The 19,851-nt window shown below is 39.9% G+C and overlaps 1 protein-coding gene across 8 annotated transcripts; it reads right to left on the bottom strand.

Moving 5' to 3' along the window:
• Positions 1-298: 298 nt before the first annotated feature.
• Positions 299-17,572, bottom strand: atf7ip2 (activating transcription factor 7 interacting protein 2). 8 transcript variants are annotated; one of them, XM_049561699.1, is made up of 14 exons: positions 17,441-17,572; positions 16,345-16,430; positions 14,451-14,717; positions 9,912-9,984; positions 9,641-9,772; positions 9,349-9,417; positions 9,100-9,137; positions 8,940-8,980; positions 8,794-8,849; positions 7,038-7,083; positions 6,712-6,791; positions 6,329-6,493; positions 6,044-6,231; positions 299-1,556 (listed from the first exon to the last, which is right to left on the bottom strand). In XM_049561699.1, exons 3-14 carry the CDS (start codon positions 14,678-14,680, stop codon positions 1,346-1,348), a joined length of 1,329 nt encoding a protein of 442 aa, XP_049417656.1. In that variant the 5' UTR covers positions 14,681-14,717; positions 16,345-16,430; positions 17,441-17,572; the 3' UTR covers positions 299-1,345. The 8 variants fall into 8 exon arrangements, with proteins under 8 accessions (XP_049417656.1, XP_049417654.1, XP_049417655.1 ...); XM_049561697.1 differs by having other exon boundaries at positions 14,451-14,733; XM_049561698.1 differs by having other exon boundaries at positions 14,451-14,804.
• Positions 17,573-19,851: the final 2,279 nt, after the last annotated feature.

Consider the following 19,851-nt stretch of genomic DNA (forward strand, 5'->3'; position numbering starts at 1 on the left):
GTCGAAATCTGTTTTTTGTTGGACATTGAAAAACAAATAATGAAATAAATCGTTTTTCCATTTTATTGTTTGTATTTATTGTATTGTATTATTATTGTACTCTAAAACAGTAGCCCTGAAAATGCGCAAAACTGTTTTATCCGGGTGGGAAACCACTTTAAAGCTAATTAATAAATTACATGGTATCTGATCAGTGTATAGACTTGCAGACTCCCCGAAAGCCGATCCAAAATTTTACGCAATTGGGGGCATATCGGAAAAACTCAAACCAAAATATGAAGGAAAATCACACAGAGCATACATTAAAACATTGTCATTTTTATTATCTCATTTAAAAACGTCATCATTTGTTATACATTGCTAACATTGTGTGAACTACTTTTTCACAGTGAAATGCATCTCATGGTTGTCTGTTTATTTAAGGCTTAAACAACTGCTCCATTATAACAGGAGATAACCAAACATGGCTATTTACACTACTTCCTTTGGAACCGTAATCAATGAGTCTGTTTACATTAACATGAATAATCATCAGTAATCTGGATATAACGACTAAGTAGGGAAAGGCAAATAACAGAACAGCTAGAACAGTCTGGTATGTTCAGAAAATGATAACCAAGATCTAAGACAATACCAAGTCTGACATCACGATATTGGTGATAACATAAATATACTGTCCAGCCCTAACTGGAGTACTCTGAAAGACACCGGATTACTGTTCCATGAATACACCTTATCCTGGTTATTGAGCACCACTGACTTCCTACACAGGAGCAGCTTCAGTCACGTGATGTTACAGAAATACAAACAATAGTGGTGGCGAAAACGTCTCACTTCTGGAGCAATGAAGTGAAACTGAGTTTTGTCTTTTGGTAGGAGGCTGCATGTCTTCATCCACTGCTTCCCTACATAGTGGTAGTGGAAGCAACAGGCTGGCACAAGTCAAAATGGAGGAGTGTTATAAGAGTAGTGTAACTCCTTTCAAGAACAGCACAGTGTGGAGTGAAAGTGTGTGTAGTTGAGACAGAGAATAGGATTTTTATGTATGCGAGGGATACGAAAAACCTGATTCGTCTGTGCTCATGTAAACACTGTATCCCAAATATGATCATAACCAGGATAAGCGGGTTATTCATGTCCATGTAACTGCAATAATTGCTGGAGGGCATAAATAAAGCACCTGTTAATGTTTGGCTGAAGTTCCACTCAATTTTAAAGTATGCCAAATAATCTTCCTGACATTCCCCACATTATCAACCTTAAGACACTTCATGAGAAAACTGGGCAAATCCAGGTAGAGGTAGCCTCACGTGTTCTCTCCCTTGACACCATGTCCTCCTCCCAGCTAGTCCGGTATGGCTCTGGTATCAACTTTACTGTAAGGTCCGTATCGGCCGAACTTGTCTTTGCCTATTACGGCGACACAAACCTTGTGTCCGGGCTTGTACTTGCTGACCATCACACACATGGGCAGAGGGTTGGCCGGCACCTCACCAAGGGTGGTCCAATCTCGAAAGACGCCGGTGCCCTTCTGCTTCTCCATGGTCATGAAGATGCTGCAGCACAGACAGACAGAGAAATGAGAAAGCGTGACTAAAGCAACGGAGCAACTAAAAGAACAAAGACTACAAAGGGAAGGAGAGCTGTGGTGAAGACCACTAACTGGCTGAGTCTGCCTCCATCTGGTGGTCATGTGTTGACATAAGCAGTGTATTCCTCAGGTAGATGTGTAAAAGATATCAGTCCTATAAAGAACCTGGCTGAGTGTGACAGCTTGTCTCAGAGGATGAGCAATGATAATTGAGTTGTGTCACGTGCCGCACACCGCTTGCATCAGATATCAGCATCTAAAATCTTGTAACTCTACTGAAACTAAAACCATTAGTCGATAAATCAATTTGTCTACTGACACAGTAATAATCTGCAATGCTTTCAATGATCGATTGACCAAAATTGTAAAAAAAAAAAAAAAAAAAGCTAAAGTTTAAGGATAAATACTTACACACTTCTCAACTATCTGACATTTCCGCTGTGCTTATTTCATATACTTTGTTGTTTTGCTATCATCTGTGATAAACCAAATATACTGTCATGGAGGCTATGCACTGTACTGCTGTGGACAGGCTGCAGCAAATGTATTTTAGCCACCTAAAAAAAAAAATCAACAACTGTTGAAAAAGGCTGTCTGGCAGCAAGGTGAGGCTGCGAACGAAGATATTCTAAATATAGTGTAGACTCAAAGTGATAGATCTTTTATTTTGGTGGGCCTTTTTAGGTGACTAAAATCTCGTTGGGGTGCCCAGTATCTCAGTGGATAGAGCAGGCACCCGATATACAAAGGTAATGTCCTTGCTGCAGCTACCACGGGTTAGCTTCCAGCCTGTGGCCCTTTGCTCCATGTTGTCCCTTCTCTCTCCCCCTTCACACTTCTAACTTTCCTGTCATTAAAGCCCAAAAGCCCGACAAACTAATTGGGCAAAGTTTGCTCAGCGCCATTTGATTTCATGTACAAGTTTTTGTATACAGACAGTGTGATTCGGTCTACACATTCTCAGGTTCAGGTTTCTATAATGGCAGGATTTGCCGCGCCTCTTTGTGATCAACCACAACATTAAAACCACTGTCAAGTGTAGGGACAGAGCAGTATTCTAAACTCCCGTGTTGCCAAGTCCGTTTATTATAAGCGACTTTGGACTTGTTTTTCTATAAAGTCACTTACAAATTTTGGTAGTTGCGGATCGCGTTTTTTTTTTTTGGGCTTGTTTCTAAAGCGTAGTTGCTTATTTGGGCTTGTTCCCAGCTCCATAATAAGTTGTCAAGCAGATATTTTTGATATGTTATTTAAACGTAGGATAGTTTGTCTTGCCTGTTCCCTCTGTCCCTCCCCTTTCCCCATACACACAGGAGACAGCAGAGTTTTTTCCCACCCGCATCCTGCTTCTAATTGGCTCTGACCCTGATGGCAACGAGTACTAGCCAATCAGAGGCAGAGCAGGGTAATGTGTTTTTTTCCTGGTTAGGAAAACGTCAGTCCTGTAACTAAAAGAAAAAAGATGAGTGCATAAAAAGCAATAATAAATAAAGAATTTGTGAATTCAGAATGATATTTATTTGTGTGTGCAAATTTTAATTATCAGAAGTTTACTGTGTATATAATGTACTTGGTACATCAGTCTATATTTGATATCCCATCTGTTTTCTAATGTTAAATAATGTTAAAAGGTGGTTTAACTCCCTCTTGTAGTCATTGTCCTCAAGCTCAGGGGGGAGAAAAATAAATAAACTATGTACCGTGGGTACAGTTTTGCAAAACTGCGCACAGTTTAACAATCTGTCCACATGGATGTAAATTGACAATCTGTACTCACAGTTTAAAATCCGTCCCCACAGTTTATTTAATTTTCTCTCACCGGAACCTAGGGGGGCTCCATAGAAAAAGTCGTTTGTTTTGGGCTCGTTTTCACAGGCCTGGTTGCTTATTTGTCTCGCGAGATCTGGCAACACTGCTAAACTCTCCAGATTGGACTACAATAGACAACGAGAGACCACCGCAGGGTCAAATGTTTAGGACTCAACCCCGTAATCACCCCCAGTCCTGACAAACACTCCTTTCAGCCATCCTAGGATCTTAAGACAATGCTTCTTTTCTCAACCACATCCTGTCCATTCCTGTCACCCCGGGGAATCACACCCCTCCCCTCTCTCACCAAATGTTCCTGAGCAGAAACTTCGTACATCTCTGGATGTGAAATTATACAGTTGTTTCCCTTATTGTTTTCTTTTCCATATCCTAAACTTGTACATGTGCATAATCCATGTTTGTTATCTGAATTATATTTTTCTTTAATCCTGTAAAACAAAAGATTAACGAGTTGCAAATTCAGTTTCTTTTAATCCCTCATTTAACATGGAGCTATACTGCCATCTTGTGACGGCAGTTAAAGTGGGTTCCCATATGGAGCCCCATATTATATTTAGAATTAAAATATAGTTGGATTTATCAATCAACCTGTTTGCATGAATATGTGCTTCCTCATTGTGTTTTTCTTTATATATTGCAACTATAGGTTAGTCTAGAGTGTGTGTATTTGAAGCAGTTTAGGCTATACATGTACTTTGCTGATACACGCGGTATAATAACAAGGAAGCGCAGCGCGTCTGCTCTTACTCTCTTCTTTTTCTTGTCCTCTTGCTCTTCTTTTCGCCTCTTAATCTCTTCTACGTCATTTTCCGTACTCTTCGTCTCTTTTGTTGTTGTTTTTTGCCTTTTTCGTTTTTGTCCACGTGCTTTTGCCGTATTTTATGTTTTAGCCAGTTACGGTTCCTGCGTAACTCTTACTTGCTCACAATCAAAGTTAGTTTAAACTTTTAAAGTTTTACTCATCCAGTTTTTCTTTTACCTCCAGTGCCTTCAGTAACATTATACTTGAAGTGATGAAGCCAGTCGATTTTTACATTTTCATGCGCGTTAATAGTAACTTTGATAACAAGATCGAACGGCCAACGAGATTGTTTTCAACTTTATCTGTCCATTATTATAAGCGAGTAATCATAACAAAGTAGACAAGTGCCTTTTCGACCTGCCTCGTCACAACTGTTATAAAAATTATGATCACGCTGTGTATGCCTGCTACTATTTTGCACAAGTCATGAAGACTTGTTCTGTTTCGTACTGCAACACTGCAACATCAGCAGACTCAACAGCTACGGTTAAGGGAAGTTCAGCACTATATCTGTAAGAGCAAGACGGAGAAACCAAGGGCCGGAGACAGGTCGAGGGCATGTAATCTGGGGGCCAGTGTAACAGGGTGTCACTCCAACAGAAGGACTGAAGACGGTTGTTATCTATTAAGTCTGTACCTGATGAACTGAAACAGTTATGACGTTATCTATGAAGTCTAACGCCCACCTGTGCTGTATAAAAACTTGCAGTAGATGCTCCTCAAGGAGCCTTTTCTCTGTAACCTCATCTTGTGTGTTGCACTGTGAAACGCTCCTTCTTGTACAAGAAAATAAATTCTGTTCAACTTTGATATTTCGGCTCCGGTCTCTGTTGCTTTAAGGGTCATTACGAAGAGCTTCTTTTGACACAAACCCAGAGATTTTCTGCAGCTTAAGAGAAGCAACGTTTGAGGGTCACCCAAAGGACATCGCAGTTAGACTCAACCGCTCCTCAACCACTGTTTTGCAGCTGTTTCATTCTGCTGGGAAGTCCGGGAGCTGCCAAGCGACAGTCCGGGTGGCCCTCGGAAAGAAACGTACGCCTGAATCAACGCTGCTACGAAAGTAGGAAAAGAAGTTCTCTAACTCCAGGCCGCCGCTGTGTGGTAAAAGAGTTGATGCCGAATAGGAGGCTTAATTATTCTGGTCGTAAGTTAGATTTCCTTAGGTGAATGGTTCTGCGCATCCCTGCATTTCCAATTAATCTATAGCCACATACTCTCTCACTATCGCCAAACTAAATAACTCACACGAGTGTTACAAGTGTTTCAATCCATATATATATATATATATATATATATATATATACATACACTATTGATTTTGTGTTATTTCATATCATTATCATTTGGTATTTATTTACTCAATTATTACACATTTAGCTTAAATAAATCTGGATTCATCGCCATGTCGTTGTCTGTGTATATCTCTTTTGAACAGGAACTAAGATCCCTGTATAGAGAATTCATAAACCAGATATTGAGATTGATTCATTATTGATAAGCGTGCTAACGAATTAATAATTGGTTTACAGAGTTATTAATTTTATTAGTCGCTTTCCTCATTAGGAGGGTGGTGCCCCAAACTTTATTACGCGTCCAAACATTCTCAAAAAGTTATTTCCCCTACACAAGTGAGGTGAAGCAGGACAACGCATCATGTCACACTGCAGGGAATGGCCTGAGAAACATGACAAAGAGCCAAAGGCATCAACCTGGCCTCTAAATTCCCCAGATCCCAATCGGGTGATTTTATCCAGTGGGTAGCCTGGCTCAAACCTGCCTTCTCAACACATAATGTCTCACCCTCTGCTGCTTCTCACCTGTAACTCTCCATTGGCGGCTCAGAGGGGTCTTTCTCCTCCACATCCCACGTTACAGACAGGCCAGGAGGGTTCTTGATGAGAGCCAGGCGCACCTTTGGTCTCTGGGGAATGTTGTATGAGGCTGCTTCCATGCTCAGGATGGAGGGGAAAGTGGTGGAGGGAAGAGGAGGGTACAGGTACTTGTCCTTAGGTTCAGAAAAGCAGGGAGGCAGTGGGGGTTAACATTAGTCGCAAACAGTCGAATGAATTACTACAGTGGGTTAGTTTGGGAGTGTGTATTACCTGCTCTGAGTCTGTGTACAGGGCTGTTACTAGGTTATTATCGACAGTTGAGAGACCTACGTTCACCCTCCCGGCCTTTGGTTCCTCACGCTGCTTGGACTCCTCAACATTGTTCTTTGTTTCCTGCTCATTTTCTGGCTCTTTCTTTATTGACGTGATGAGCCCCTGCATTACACAACGTAACACTGTGAGTAAATAAAGGCACAACTCAAAATATTAACATTAACGATGAATTAACTCAAAAGGATAAGTGATGTAGGGTTTTAGCAAAAACTCCCAATTTTTTTTTTCATGTGCATGAGTAGCTTGTCATTTGCTACATGTTACATATTTATGCGTGGCATGTTTCGAAGAGGATGTAATAAAAAAATGAAGCATCCTACCTCACAGTCAGGAGAGCCGTCAGGGGTAAGAACCGGATGAGGCAGCTCCTCACTTAAATCTGCTATGGCAGCCTTCAAAACTTAACAGGGATTATGTGCAATGACAAGTAGCAGGGGAAGGGACAGGGAAGAGTAGAAATAAAGGATGTGGTTATTAATTCATGTGCTCACTGACTCATATTATTTAATTTGGGTCATTATAGCAGCTTATCGTGTCAGTTTTTCTCACTGCGTGGTGAGATGATGTCACCAGAAGCTGTATTAGACAGTTTAAACTTTCAGCTATTCAAACATCCACTTGTATATACAGTGTATGACCACCTCACCTTTATTATCATCATGCATCTTCTTAAGTGCCTTTTTTGTGATTTCCTGGACAGAAAAAAATCGACCAACTTAAACATCAGTGTTTACACTGTTTTTAGTTCATACGAAACAGTGTAAGCCACCACATTAAAGGGTAATTTCTGTATATTTTCAACCTGGACCCTTTGTTCTCGTGTTTTTGTGTCTACATGACTAATAGACACAGCAATTTTCAAAATTGGTCCACAATGGAGTAAGATTGCTGCAGCTGTAAAACAGGCTGCAATGTCACCACTCTGAGCAATTGTGCACCCTCAATGTATGTCCTCTGAATTTTTGCTACTGACAGGCTCAGTTTGTTTTTCTAAGTGTCTGCCAACATTATAGAAAGGATTCCTACAGAGAAGGAACTTTTTGTTTAAGACTAAGATCATTTTTGTTTAAATAGAAACAGCCCTGAAATCGCTATCACCAAAGCCACCAGACTTGATTTAAATCAGCGGTGTCACACACACGGCTCGCAAGAGGGTCCAATCCGGCCCACTGGATGACTTTGCACACCTGATATGAATACACCTGTGAAGGCTGAGAGGCGTCACAGAAAATGCTGCTTCAGAGTCTTTCCGCCCCAAACAGTGTGCAGCTGTCTGAAATAACGATGAATACTTCCTGTGGTCAGCGAGATTTCTCATTATGTGCTTATTCGTGAGAGTTCAGAAATCTAAACTTCAGCGACTGATTTGCGCTGCAATAGCCAATCAGCATTGAGATCCTCTGGGGACATAGGACGCCTAGGACATACTGGCGGAATTTCATTGATTCAGTATTTTCATGCATGTATGAAGCAAGTCGACACAAAATAGTCGATCGTTGCGTCGCATTTGGTGTGAACCCGTCACACTGACAAAACTGTTAGGCGGGAGACGACTTAACCTGCTTCTTCAGTAGCTTCCATTTTAGTGGAGAATGATGAAAAACATTCACGTGTTGAAAGAGAGTTGTAGAAAAACTGTTGAATTTGCACATATTTTTCTTCAGACATCTCGGGCTGTTCATCATTAGTTTTTTAAATGGATCGACGTTTTCAGAATGACCAACTTTACACTTAAAAAAAAGGGGGACATTTTGAAGGGGTTACTATTTATAGGTTATTATGTAAAGGCTTTACTGGTGTGGCCCACTGGCTGTATGTGGCCCCTGAACTAAAATGAGTTTGAGACCCCTGATTTGAATTAACAGCAATTTTATCATTATAAAACACACTTCATTTAGAAACAAAATAACACGCACAAGAAGCATCTTGTTTTGTCTTTACATTGTTCAAACAATCACCAGCTCTGGTTTGGTTGAAATAAACAATTCAGCTAGTTAGATGTGTAGGTGTGGTGGGTGGTGGCAATTTCAGGACTGTTTCTGATGAAGAAAAAGCCTTCTACTTTTTCACAAAATAAGTCTGTCTCTGTAGGGATCCTTTCCCTAATGTTGTCAAACACTTAAAATAACAATATGAGCCTGTCAGTGGCAAAAACAAGCCCTTTTAGTGGTCGTCAAATGACAAAAATGCCCACAGTGATTATACTGAAGCCTGTTTTGCAGCTGCTGGCTGCAGCACCCTTGCTCAATACTGGACCAGTTACAAAAATTGTCTCCAGTGGTCACTTACAAAACAAAAAACAACATGGGAAAATATTTTTTGCCAATTAAACAAGGAGACATTTTTCTGATTTATACACTTGTATTGAACCCATTCATTCCAAGATATAAGTGCATATTTACTGTCATTCTGAAGAGCTCTCCACTCTTGTCCATGCAATCTGTGCTCTTTCTGTCAGCTGCAAAAAATAAAATTGCATAGAATTAACACTCATGCAATCCCAAAATGCAAATATTCAATAGCATGCACACACTCAGTGGGTTCTTACTCTGTGACGTGGCCTCTGTGGTTTCATTCTCAGAGTCTTCCCTGCAGAGTTGACATTAAATCATATTATCTCAGAGTGCAAATAAATACCAAGTACAAATTTACATCAGCACCTCCATCATTTTAACTGACGACTCACGACTGAACCTGATTCTACATACCTCATGATCTCGTTATCAACAGGAGATGGCAGGAGGCCCTGAGAGGAAAATCAGTTTTGTTCAGATCACGTGTCAGAGTTTACATCTCACACTGAACATCATTATCTAGTGTACCTATCATCACATTTTTTACTTAAAGTTACTTTACAAAAGTTTACAACAAGATTATTATATCAAGAATCTTTTCACTGTTGTGTGTTTGAGCATACGTTCTACAAACTGTAACTGCATGTGTTGGCTGCATCAAACCTTTTTCTGTGTCTTTGTTATGTAGGCAATAGCTGCTTCTGCTCTCTTGGTTATGGTGTTAATTTGAGCCTGAGGAAGACAGGAACATTCTGTAAAGATTCATTTGGATTAAGGTATCCTTTATCACAGATTTGGCTTTGAAACAAACACCAGTAGATTCACGTTTAGTTCGTTTGGTTTAAAGTGGTAAGAAATGGCAGTATAAAATTAACAGAGTTGTTAATTTGTGGTTGAAACCCTGTCCATTTCAATGCCTAGCTAGTTAAAAATGCGCACCACTACTTTCACCAACCTCCAGTTTCTGCATGGAGCTTTCATAGTCGACCTCGCGATCCAGCTGTTGAATAGTACCTATCAAACCCTGCAGCTTGTTTTCCCTCTTTTTAAATACAGTGTCAACCTCCTGCTCGATCAGTGTCTCCAGCTGTTGACGCACAATCACACAAAATAAGGACATGGAAGAGCTGCATTCGGGTGATAGTTACAGTACAGCATATTCATTTGCAAATGGAGCTATGTACAGAAAAAAGTATGTCTAATAATCACACAATACTGTCACTTACTTCAGATTGGGAGAATATCATCTTTGTATTACTGTCATTGGAGGGAGCTGGACTGGAGGGCAAATTATTCATTCTTCATGCATAAATACAGAGGAAAAACACACACAAAGAATGTCAACATTCACTTGGTATTCAACTGATAATGTGTCTAACTCTACACTGGAGAACTTACAACCTGCTTTTTTTATCTTTTGTACTCTGTTATTTGTGGAAATATGTCGCAAAGCAAGAATGACACATCACTTTGCATAGTAACACTAACATCTGCCATATCTGGCAACATAAAAGATTAGCATGTTGTGCCTAAAGCAGCCATCCATCTCTTTGCTCTAGAACCATCTCCAAAACAAGCACCAAAGAGGAGTTCTCATATAAAGGCAGTGCATTAAAGTGTTTTGAATCTAAGAATAGTGGGTGACAGAGGTTAAGTATGAGCCGGAGAGCACGACGCTACATACAACACATTTATAACTCCAGAAATATTCAATTATACTATTCAAAAACACTGAACTCTACTCTGTTGTGGTACGAACCTGGAACAACTTTTGGATACAGTTGAGAGGGAACTGAAATCTTTAAAGAGATGGTTTGATTATAATAAATTAACACTGAACCTGAGTAAAACGAAATTTATAATTTTTGGAAAATCAATCAACAAACTCCATAAAAAAACTCATGACAAACAATGTTGAAATTGAAAGTGTGTGTGAAAACAATTTTTTTGAAATATTAATAGATAATAAATTGTGCTGGAAGCCACATATAAACTACATCAAAACCAAAATATCAAAGTCAATTGCAATACTATTCAAAGTCACAGATTTTTTTTAATCAAACATTATTATACACCTTGTACCGCTCCTTTATTCTTCCATACATAAGCTACTGTGACACAAATCCAATCTATATTCTTCAAAAAAGAGCCATAAGAACTGTAAATAAAACAACAAGAGAAACAACAAACCCACTCTTTATCAAATCAAAATCTCTAAAATTTAAAGATCGGGTTGACTTCAAAACAGCTCAAATCATGTATAAAGCTAAAAATAAACTATTACCTAACGGTATCCAAAAGTTGTTTCAAATGAGAGAAAACCATCACGACCTGAGGGGAACCAGTATATTTACCAAACAATCAGTGAGAACAAACACAAAATATCACTGTATTACAGTTAAAGGAGTCACCTTGTGGAATAATTGTAACAAGGAACTGAAAGCATGTTCATCATTAAATAAGTTCAAACGAATGTTCAAAAACAACATACTGAAGGGATATATGATGGAACAGGACATGTAGGTTGTCATGTTGTTGAAGTATGTCTCATTCTGATTGCAATGTTATTTTTATGGATTTTTTGCTTGATTTGTTTGAGTTGTATATGTTAAACGAAGCGGAAAGCTTAAAAATTTAGGTTCAACATAAAGTTTAAAAATAAAATATAGAAAAAAAAGGGGGTAGGACTAGATAAGTTCACACTTCCTTCCTGATCCTTTTCGGACGTAAAATATGCAAATATGTTTCCGAGTTGTATTTCTTTGTTTGATTGTTTTTTTTGTTGTCGTTGTTTTTTGTTTGTTTTTGTTTTCTTTGGTTTGTCTTTGTGACTTGCTGAATGGCTGACCTTTACTTTACGCAACTTGATTATTCATGCAGGAATCAATGAAATCTCCTTGCACAGCCACAGATCGTCAGGTGCTGGTAGGTCATAAGTCATAAGGTAAGTCATAAGATATACAAAAAAATCCTCCGCACACTGACATAGACTTTACTATCGAAATTTAATGAAGGGAACAACGCGTTTTTAACTCATACCATGGTTGATGCATACTTTTTCAACTTCATGATGTATGTAATTGTATTGTTTTTGTATATTTTTTTGAGTCTTGCTTAGACAAATAGAGAAAAAAGAAAAACGAAATTGGTCATGTGACCAGCAAGCATTTAAACACACCTGAGAATGCTTAGGTCAGACCTGATGAGGTGAACCTGATGACGCGAAACACATTGTTCCCTTCATTAAATTTCGATAGTAAAGTCTATGTCAGTGTGCGGAGGATTTTTTTGTATTGATTATTCATGCCTTTCATTTTTTATTTCTTTATTATTATATTTTTTTTTCCTAACCAAAGCTTGTTTGTTTCTTTTAGACATGTCCGAATAAACATTATTCTATTCTATTCTGAACAGTTAAATACACTTTGAGCAACCTGCTGTAAAGAGAGGACGCAAAATGCAGTGTGATATACCAAGCATAGCCACTACAGCGTAAAAGAAAACAGCCAGAAAATACCACAAAGCAGGGTGTGCAGCTTTTCAATCATTATAAGCCATTAGTGGAAGCATCACAAAACAGATTTCATGAAGATGTACATGCGCTGAGTGCCAAGAGGAAAAATGTGCTCAAGCAACAAACCTCAGAGGTCAGCAGCAAAGCAAAGCTGGTCACAGAGTAAATGTTTAAATTTCAGGGAATACTTCTCCCCCCAAATGATCATTTGAGTGTCAATTACTCATCTGGTGCTAAGGTGAATTCATGTAGAAAGGTTTGTTCTTCTAATATGCCAAATGCAGCGCTCAGAGATAGTTGGTATTGACTTTTATTTGAACACAGAGTAAGCAAACTTGAACTCACAAAGGTATCCAGGTAATAGTTCATTCCACACACAGTCTCTGGGTATAAGGGTCGACATGTAGGTGAAAGGAGGACACACGCACAAGGCAGTGTGTAGTGTCTCTGAGCTGCACCAGGCAACTGACAAAAACAAGGAACACTCACGCTGAAACGCCGTGGCAGGAAAATACCACACAGTCACAGGCAGACAGAAACCAGACACGCTGAGGGAGAACTCGTGGTCAGGGACAGAAGGCTGGTGAGTTTACCGGGAAACAGACGACGTAGGCAGGTCAGAGACAGGCAGGGTTGATAACAGGAGATCAGGCAGGTAAGGAGTGCTGGAAGGTCTTGCATGAGGTTGAAGAACAATCTGGCAAAGAGTGTGTGTGCTGGAGAGGCTGATTGTTCAAATGTTGGTGTGGAAACTGAACAAGGGTGGAGCAAGGGACCTCTGGCAGAAGGCCCAGAGGGCTTGACAGGGGCGGAGCAGAGAACCTTGGGTGGAGAGACTGAGGGCCGGACATCTGAGCAGAGCCAACCAGGAGGATAATCATGATGCTGTAGCAATCTGAAGGGCAGCCAGGAGGCTGACATGATAGGCGAATCAGCCTGGAGGCCGACTAGTGGGCTGAGCAGACAGGTGGAGGAGAGTGGGAGGGCAGCCAGCAGATCTGGAGGACGGGCAGGAGGATGACTGGAAAGGTGGAGCAGATCTGGGGGTTGGCCAGGAGGTCGACCAGGTGGACAGAACACCTCTGAAGGCTGACCATGAAGCTGATCAGAGGGTGAAGCAGATCCAGAGGGTGGCCAGGAGGTCAACCAGACAGGCGGAGCAAATTTGGAGGGCAGCCAGGAGGCAGAGCAGATGGCCAAGGCCGATCCAGAGGGCGAAAAGCAGGTTGACTAGAGAGGTGAAGCAGATCTGGGGGGCTGCCGGGAGGCCGACGTGACAGGCTGAATTTTCATTTTTGGGTGCACTATCCCTTTAAAACACCAAACTCACACATTAAGACAAACAAACTAACTGATCGAGGCAGTGGCAGACCAGCAGCTGTTGTGTCCAGTGAGACAAATATTACTGTTCTTGTTACTGGAGTCTGGCTTTACAGAGAGCATAAATACGTTTAATTTTTAGTTAGGTCCCCTGTTGGAAGGAGTTGTCTGTTTGGAAAATACTGCAACTGGATAGATTTGTACTGCACCAGTTGTGAGAGAGTTTGTAAAGGGATGGTTCGATATAGTTTTGCTGTTTTCTTCCGGAATTCAACTTAACACAGGGTGGGTAACTGATATACATATGGTCATTTGGGGGGGTGAAGCATTCCTTTAATGTGCTGAATGGACATCCTGAGCCAAACAACATGCTTATAAATGGGTATTTCATCTCTGAAGTGGCTGTCTGTGGTCTCACAAGGCATACAAGGCTTTACAAATATGGATAGGCAATACCCTATAGGTTGATTTTTAAATTGTATGACAATGTAAGGACTGGATTAACCAGACACAATTTCTATTTGCTGTGATTTATCATTTATTTTCAGGTTTATAGGGCTGTTTCTCAATATTCACTTTCACACAATTTAGAATGGTCACTGGTCCAATACAGTACTTGTCACAACTAGCTCCCTCTGTTGGCCAGAGGATGGTGTAAATAGAGAACAATTTAGCTCGGCTGACACTTTTCTCTTGCCAGCAAAGAGAGTCACAACACTTTCAGAGACTCACAGGATCCATCCCCCTCATATCCACCTTTTACACAACGCTGAAATCATTTGCTTGACTGGACCAGCTCATAGGAAAGTACACAGCAAAGCACATTGATGCCAGATGAACAAAAACCACCGTTTGCCTGTAAGCAATAATATTAGTCAAACCATAAGCCACTTTAAATGAACATTTATGAAGCTGTTGGAGGTGAACTCACACATCCAGCAGTCTCTGGGCCACCTCTGCATCAGATCCATATCCATTTCTTTCTTTCAGTTCACGCCACCTTGCAAATGCCACACCAATGTTCACTCGAGCTCTCTGTGTGCCGGTTCGCCCCTGAGAACAAAGTCTCCTTCTCTTGGGTTGAGTGGAAGGCTTTACCTTCTTTTCAGCTTTCATTTTGGAGCTCTTGCAACCATGAGTTTGATCTTGAGCGTCTGCCATATTTTACCACACGTGCAGCGTGCTGTCAAGACAGAGGCTGCAGGGAGACCATTCTGTTGAGTGGGGGATCGTCAAAGAATGTAAAAGTTGAGAGGGGTGGCTAATACTGTCATCAGTGCATCACCTGGCAATAACAACAGCCACTGTTATTTTGTTTCACTCCTGTATCAATGGAATCTTTGTTTCAGAGCGCAGTAACTCTGATGTGATGCAATGCAATTACTATATAATATGCTGCCCACAATGACAAGATCATGGCACAAACAACCTTTTGTTGTGTATACTAAATTGTAGGACAGTCTTCTAATGTCCAGATATCTGTGTAACAAAACAGGTAGAAGTAACCATTAAAATGGAAAGATTTTTTACAGAAAGGAGTGAATTATGTAACTTAAAAATAAATTCCTTCCATTGGGATTTTAGTTTTACAAGATTTTAACGAATGTCCGGATAACAAACTGCTGAGTTTTAGTCTTCTTGACACACACAACATGAAGAACATAACGTGTGCTTGTATTCAAATGTAAAAAGACCATTCTAGAGAGTGCCACATTTCAGAATTAAAATGTTTGAAGTAAACAAACAGTTCACATTTATCACTGTATCATGAGAAGCTACTGTGGTTCGCACCAATTAGCCAAACCATCACAACCGCTGGGTGACATGAATAACATTGATCATGTTGTTACAATGCAATGTTGTGCTGGGAAACCTTGGGCTGGCATTCATGTGGATGCCACTTGATGTGCTCCACCCACCACCCACCCTGCAGGGCAACGTACCATGCAACACCGTAAATACCTTGGATCTTGAGAGCCACCTTGGGTCAGAGGTGAGTCAGCAAATAGTCTGCCACGACGAGTCCTCGTGTATGAACAAGCCTACGAGCAGGTCGACCCCTCACCTGCGACTGGAACTGGATACCTGGCATGCTAGAAAACTGGAGAAGTCTGACACGACTGACAAAGAGCATCAGCCAATGAGAAGCGGGACATGTCCCACGTCAGCACGCAGGAGGATGAAAGAAATGTGAGGAGGACAAGCCGGCAAGCAACAACAACAATGCCGGCGTCCATAGGATCACAGGGAGCGCGTTGTGTTTGGACCCAGGCCCTGGAGGCAGATCTGATTCAACACTGGGAAGAACAGCCATGTCTTTACGACATCACCGCGTTATCTGAGGCAGATATGAACACTCAAAAGATTACGATAGTCTCTGCGACTCAAGACTGGTCGGCCAGTCGTGTAATGTGAACTCGCCTTTACGGGCACGTCCCACAGATGCTCAATCAAATTGGGATCTGGGGAATTTGGAGGCCAGGTCAAGACCTTGAGCTCCATGTCAGTAGAGTAGTTTTAACGGTGTGGCATGGTGCTTTGTCCTGCCTGGGGGGCCACTGCCATCGGGGAGTGCTGTCGCCATGATACTTGCTCTGCAACAGTGTTTGGATGGTTGGTGTGTGGCGTTGCATCAACATGAATGCCAGGCCCAAAGGTTTCCCAGCAGAGCATTGCACTGTAACAAGATGATCAATGTTATACTTCACTCGCCAGTGGATTTAATGTTTTAGCTGATTGGTGTAGATGAACTAATCAATGAGGCCACAAGATATGAAATCTCCACAGTATAAGTAATTTGCTGCCATATTGATTATTTGTCCCACCTCTGCCTTGTACTACGCTCCTCTTTGCTGAGCTTTGTCTGAGCTGTAATGAAGTCCTTAACGTCTTTGCAGTGATGCAAACTGCTCTGTAGACAGAAACACAGGACACAGAAAAATGCACAAATTTGAAATAAAACCAACTTGCAATGCAAATTCCTCATTCCAGTATATGTCAAGTGACTGTGAATGAAAAGCTGATGATGAAGTTACACCCGTTTGTTTCCTAACTTACATGACCATTTTAAAACATATCACTTTAATAAGAAAATGTATATCTGCGGGGTTCAACTTAATATGCTAAATGAGAATTCAACTACACAAATCAGTGTGATGCAGTGATGGACAAAGTACACATATATTTTACTTAAGTAAAAGTTGCGATACCACGGCATATAAATACTCTGTCACAAATAAAAGTTCTGCATTCACAATTTTACCTAAGTAAAAGTACATAAGTGTTGGCAACAAAATTAGGCTAAGTACTCATTATGCTATCAAAACTAAACATGTATCACATTATTGAATTATATTTATTGATGCACTATTGTATCCGTCATCTTAATGTTGCTGTCAGTAAAGCTCATTTGAATAACTTTGTATGCTGCTGGGCAGTTAATAACACATCCTAATTCATGTGTTGATTCATATTTTGTAAACGTACAACATAACTTATAAGATATCAAATAAATGTAGCGGAGTAAAACGCATAATATTTCCCTGTAAGATGTACTGAATTAGATGTATAAAGCAGCAGGAACGGGAAATACTGAGGTAATAGATATTTTCACAAAATTGACTGTTTTCTTAGCAGGCTAACTTGTTAAAATATATATAAAGCAGCACTGACTGACAGCATAACGCGTTGACTTGTGAATTAGAAAACAATGACTTAAAACATCAGGGGCTAAATAAGTTTTTCTGTTTTAAACGAGCAACAAGCTAAAGGATGCACACTGCTAAGACGGTTAGCTAACAGTTAGCTTACATTTTTAACAAAGTATTCGTATATTCAAGCTACCGTAGAAATTGTAAGCGAGTAACTGGTGAGCTATCTAACGTTAGCGCACAAAACATGCCGGATCCAGACAGTTCCTACCTTATAAAAGATTTAAAATGCTCCAAAAATATAATTTATGACCACAAAGACTCGCACAAAGCTGCATTCCACACTAGCTCATGCTCTTCCGGTTATACTTCCGCCCAGCTGTGCTCACTCTTTTAACACTTCCGGCCCACGTTTCTTGAAAATAAAAGCGCCATTTCAAAGAAATGTGAGATCAGGAAAAGAAAATTCTCAAAAACTAAGCAAATATATTTCAAAATAGTCTGACCAGTAATTTCATATTATTTTATTCATAGATCTGCAAAATGGAACAAATGAATTTAAAATGACCCATACTGTACCATGGTGACCGTGTTTTTTTATTGCTAAAGCCAAAATTGTGTTTTTATTAGAGGCCAGGCAGGCAGTCCTGCCAGGACCCTCTTGTTTTCCTGCTCGTTCTTTCTTCTTCTTCCGAGGAAACAACTTTCACCAAAATGTAGCCCCAATACTGAAACTTTTGTACATTTAAACCTATTGCAAATTATGAAGTCAATGACTCTATTTTCTTTTCAAAAACTGTAAAACTTCTTAAACCTATCCCCTCCCCCAATTTTTGCTCAGTTGACACCAAACTTGCTACAGAGCATCTTCAGACTGTCCTCCACAAACTGTCCTCAGATTTTTGATTTATCAAAAATTGAGCGTACAGTGCATCAAGATGTTTGACTGTAAATGGTACTGTAAACATATACATGCAAATTCTTGCTAAATAAATCTTAAATGTTCATGAAAAAAATGACAAAATTCTAGAGTCATGGTAGATGATGTGTGGCAAATTTCAGAATTTTATATTAAAAACTGAGTTTTTGACAGCATTTTGAATTCTGTCCTCATGTGAACCATGGAGTATGGAGTAAATCAGTCATTGTTAAAAACAAATTAACAACATCTCCATGCTCTCTAGATGCAAGATGTGTATTTTCAGATTTTTGTCTTGATAACTAAATTTATGGCAGCAGTTTGAAATCTGCCTTGACAGCTGCTGTCATCCTGTTGGCTGGCTTAGTCAATTATGAAGCCACAAATGACTTGTCACCTGTTAATTATCTCTGTCAAATAAAAGATGCTCCTTGGTGTCAGAGGTTGTGAGTTCAAGCCTCAACTGATGCAAAATGTACGGCAATGTTATGGCAACTTTCTTGTTGTCTTCCTATTCTGCCTCTTGTTGCTCAGAATTGCCTAAAATTGCCCAGCCCTGACCATTGCTGCGCAGCACCTAAAATATTTAATTATTTTAGGCTATTTCAGGTATTTAGGCACATCACTGTTTTTTAATTTGCAGTTCAAGTTCCATGATAAAAATACCAACAAACAAAATGAGCTCAAGGATAACATTGCGGGTGGCATAAATAGTAAATTTCCTCATTGCAATTATAGCAAATTAGTCTCATTACAGTGTAATTGCTGTGAATGTCAGCTAGACTTTTCCCACTGCCAGATTATTTTATCTTCTGAACACTGAAAAACAGGAAAGTGGCGATCTTGCATTGCAGCATGGAAGAGAGGGAAATAGCCTATTGATATTTTCCGCAGGCAAGTGGATGTGAGGAGACAATAGCAAGCAAGCACTAACAGTGTGTATTTAGTATTGATGGATACTTGACTCAATTACAGATTTGTCACACACAAAGAAAATTTATTCATTGTAAAATACATTTATTGAGATCTACATCTGACTGATGGGTCAACAGTAAAAAATAAGCACCTATAAATCCTTGCAGGGGAGATGAGTCTTTCCTGAATCTGATGGAAGTTTGCCCAATCTGTTGTTCTGAGATTAGAGCAGCAGGATTCACCAAGCTAAAACAAGTTTGTTTTTAGGAGTGCTGAGCGGTCTGTTCTGGAGCTCGAAACCATAAAACTATCGCCGAAACACTGTGTAGTTTTCTATCAGTCCACTGGGTGTCAATAGCAGACAAACATTGTAGTTTTATGATGTGAATACATGCAAACAGAGAGAACTTAAATATTACAGAAGAAGCCACTGATGTGATGAATGAGGTCAAAATGAATAGCATGCTGTGATTTAGTTTGTATTAAATAGTGAAAGCAAGGGAGCCTTCAACATGCAGACACACTCCCAAAAACTTGGATGAATCCTATGCAGGAAAGGAAACTATTAAATTTAAGCTACTTCAACATTGACAATTTCATCTTGTCTCCATTATAAAGCAACATTAGACTCTGAATCAGTGTGGAATTAATACTTCATAAAGCATTAGAAACATTTCAACTGCAAAAAAAACATGTTTAAAAAACAAATCCCCATAAATACAGATTTGGCTTCAACAACTCATGCTCATTTGTCACTGTGGTCCTGTGGTTATTTGTATGGATCTACACTGACTAAGATACAGTACATCTACACTGACATAAAAACACACAACAGGAAAATTATCACA

This window comes from Epinephelus fuscoguttatus, linkage group LG19 (assembly GCF_011397635.1).
Source record: "Epinephelus fuscoguttatus linkage group LG19, E.fuscoguttatus.final_Chr_v1".
Lineage (NCBI taxonomy): Eukaryota > Metazoa > Chordata > Actinopteri > Perciformes > Serranidae > Epinephelus > Epinephelus fuscoguttatus.

Bases quoted from the DNA above. Each gene is read 5' to 3' on its own strand.
- atf7ip2 (XM_049561699.1), bottom strand. From the start codon at position 14,680: ATGGCAGACGCTCAAGATCAAACTCATGGTTGCAAGAGCTCCAAAATG. The intron at 7,084-8,793 runs GTAAATATGCAC...TTTTCTGTCCAG, and splicing joins GAGAGCTCTTCAGAATGACA to GAAATCACAAAAAAGGCACT. The intron at 6,232-6,328 runs GTAATACACACT...TCTGAACCTAAG, and splicing joins TGTACACAGACTCAGAGCAG to GACAAGTACCTGTACCCTCC.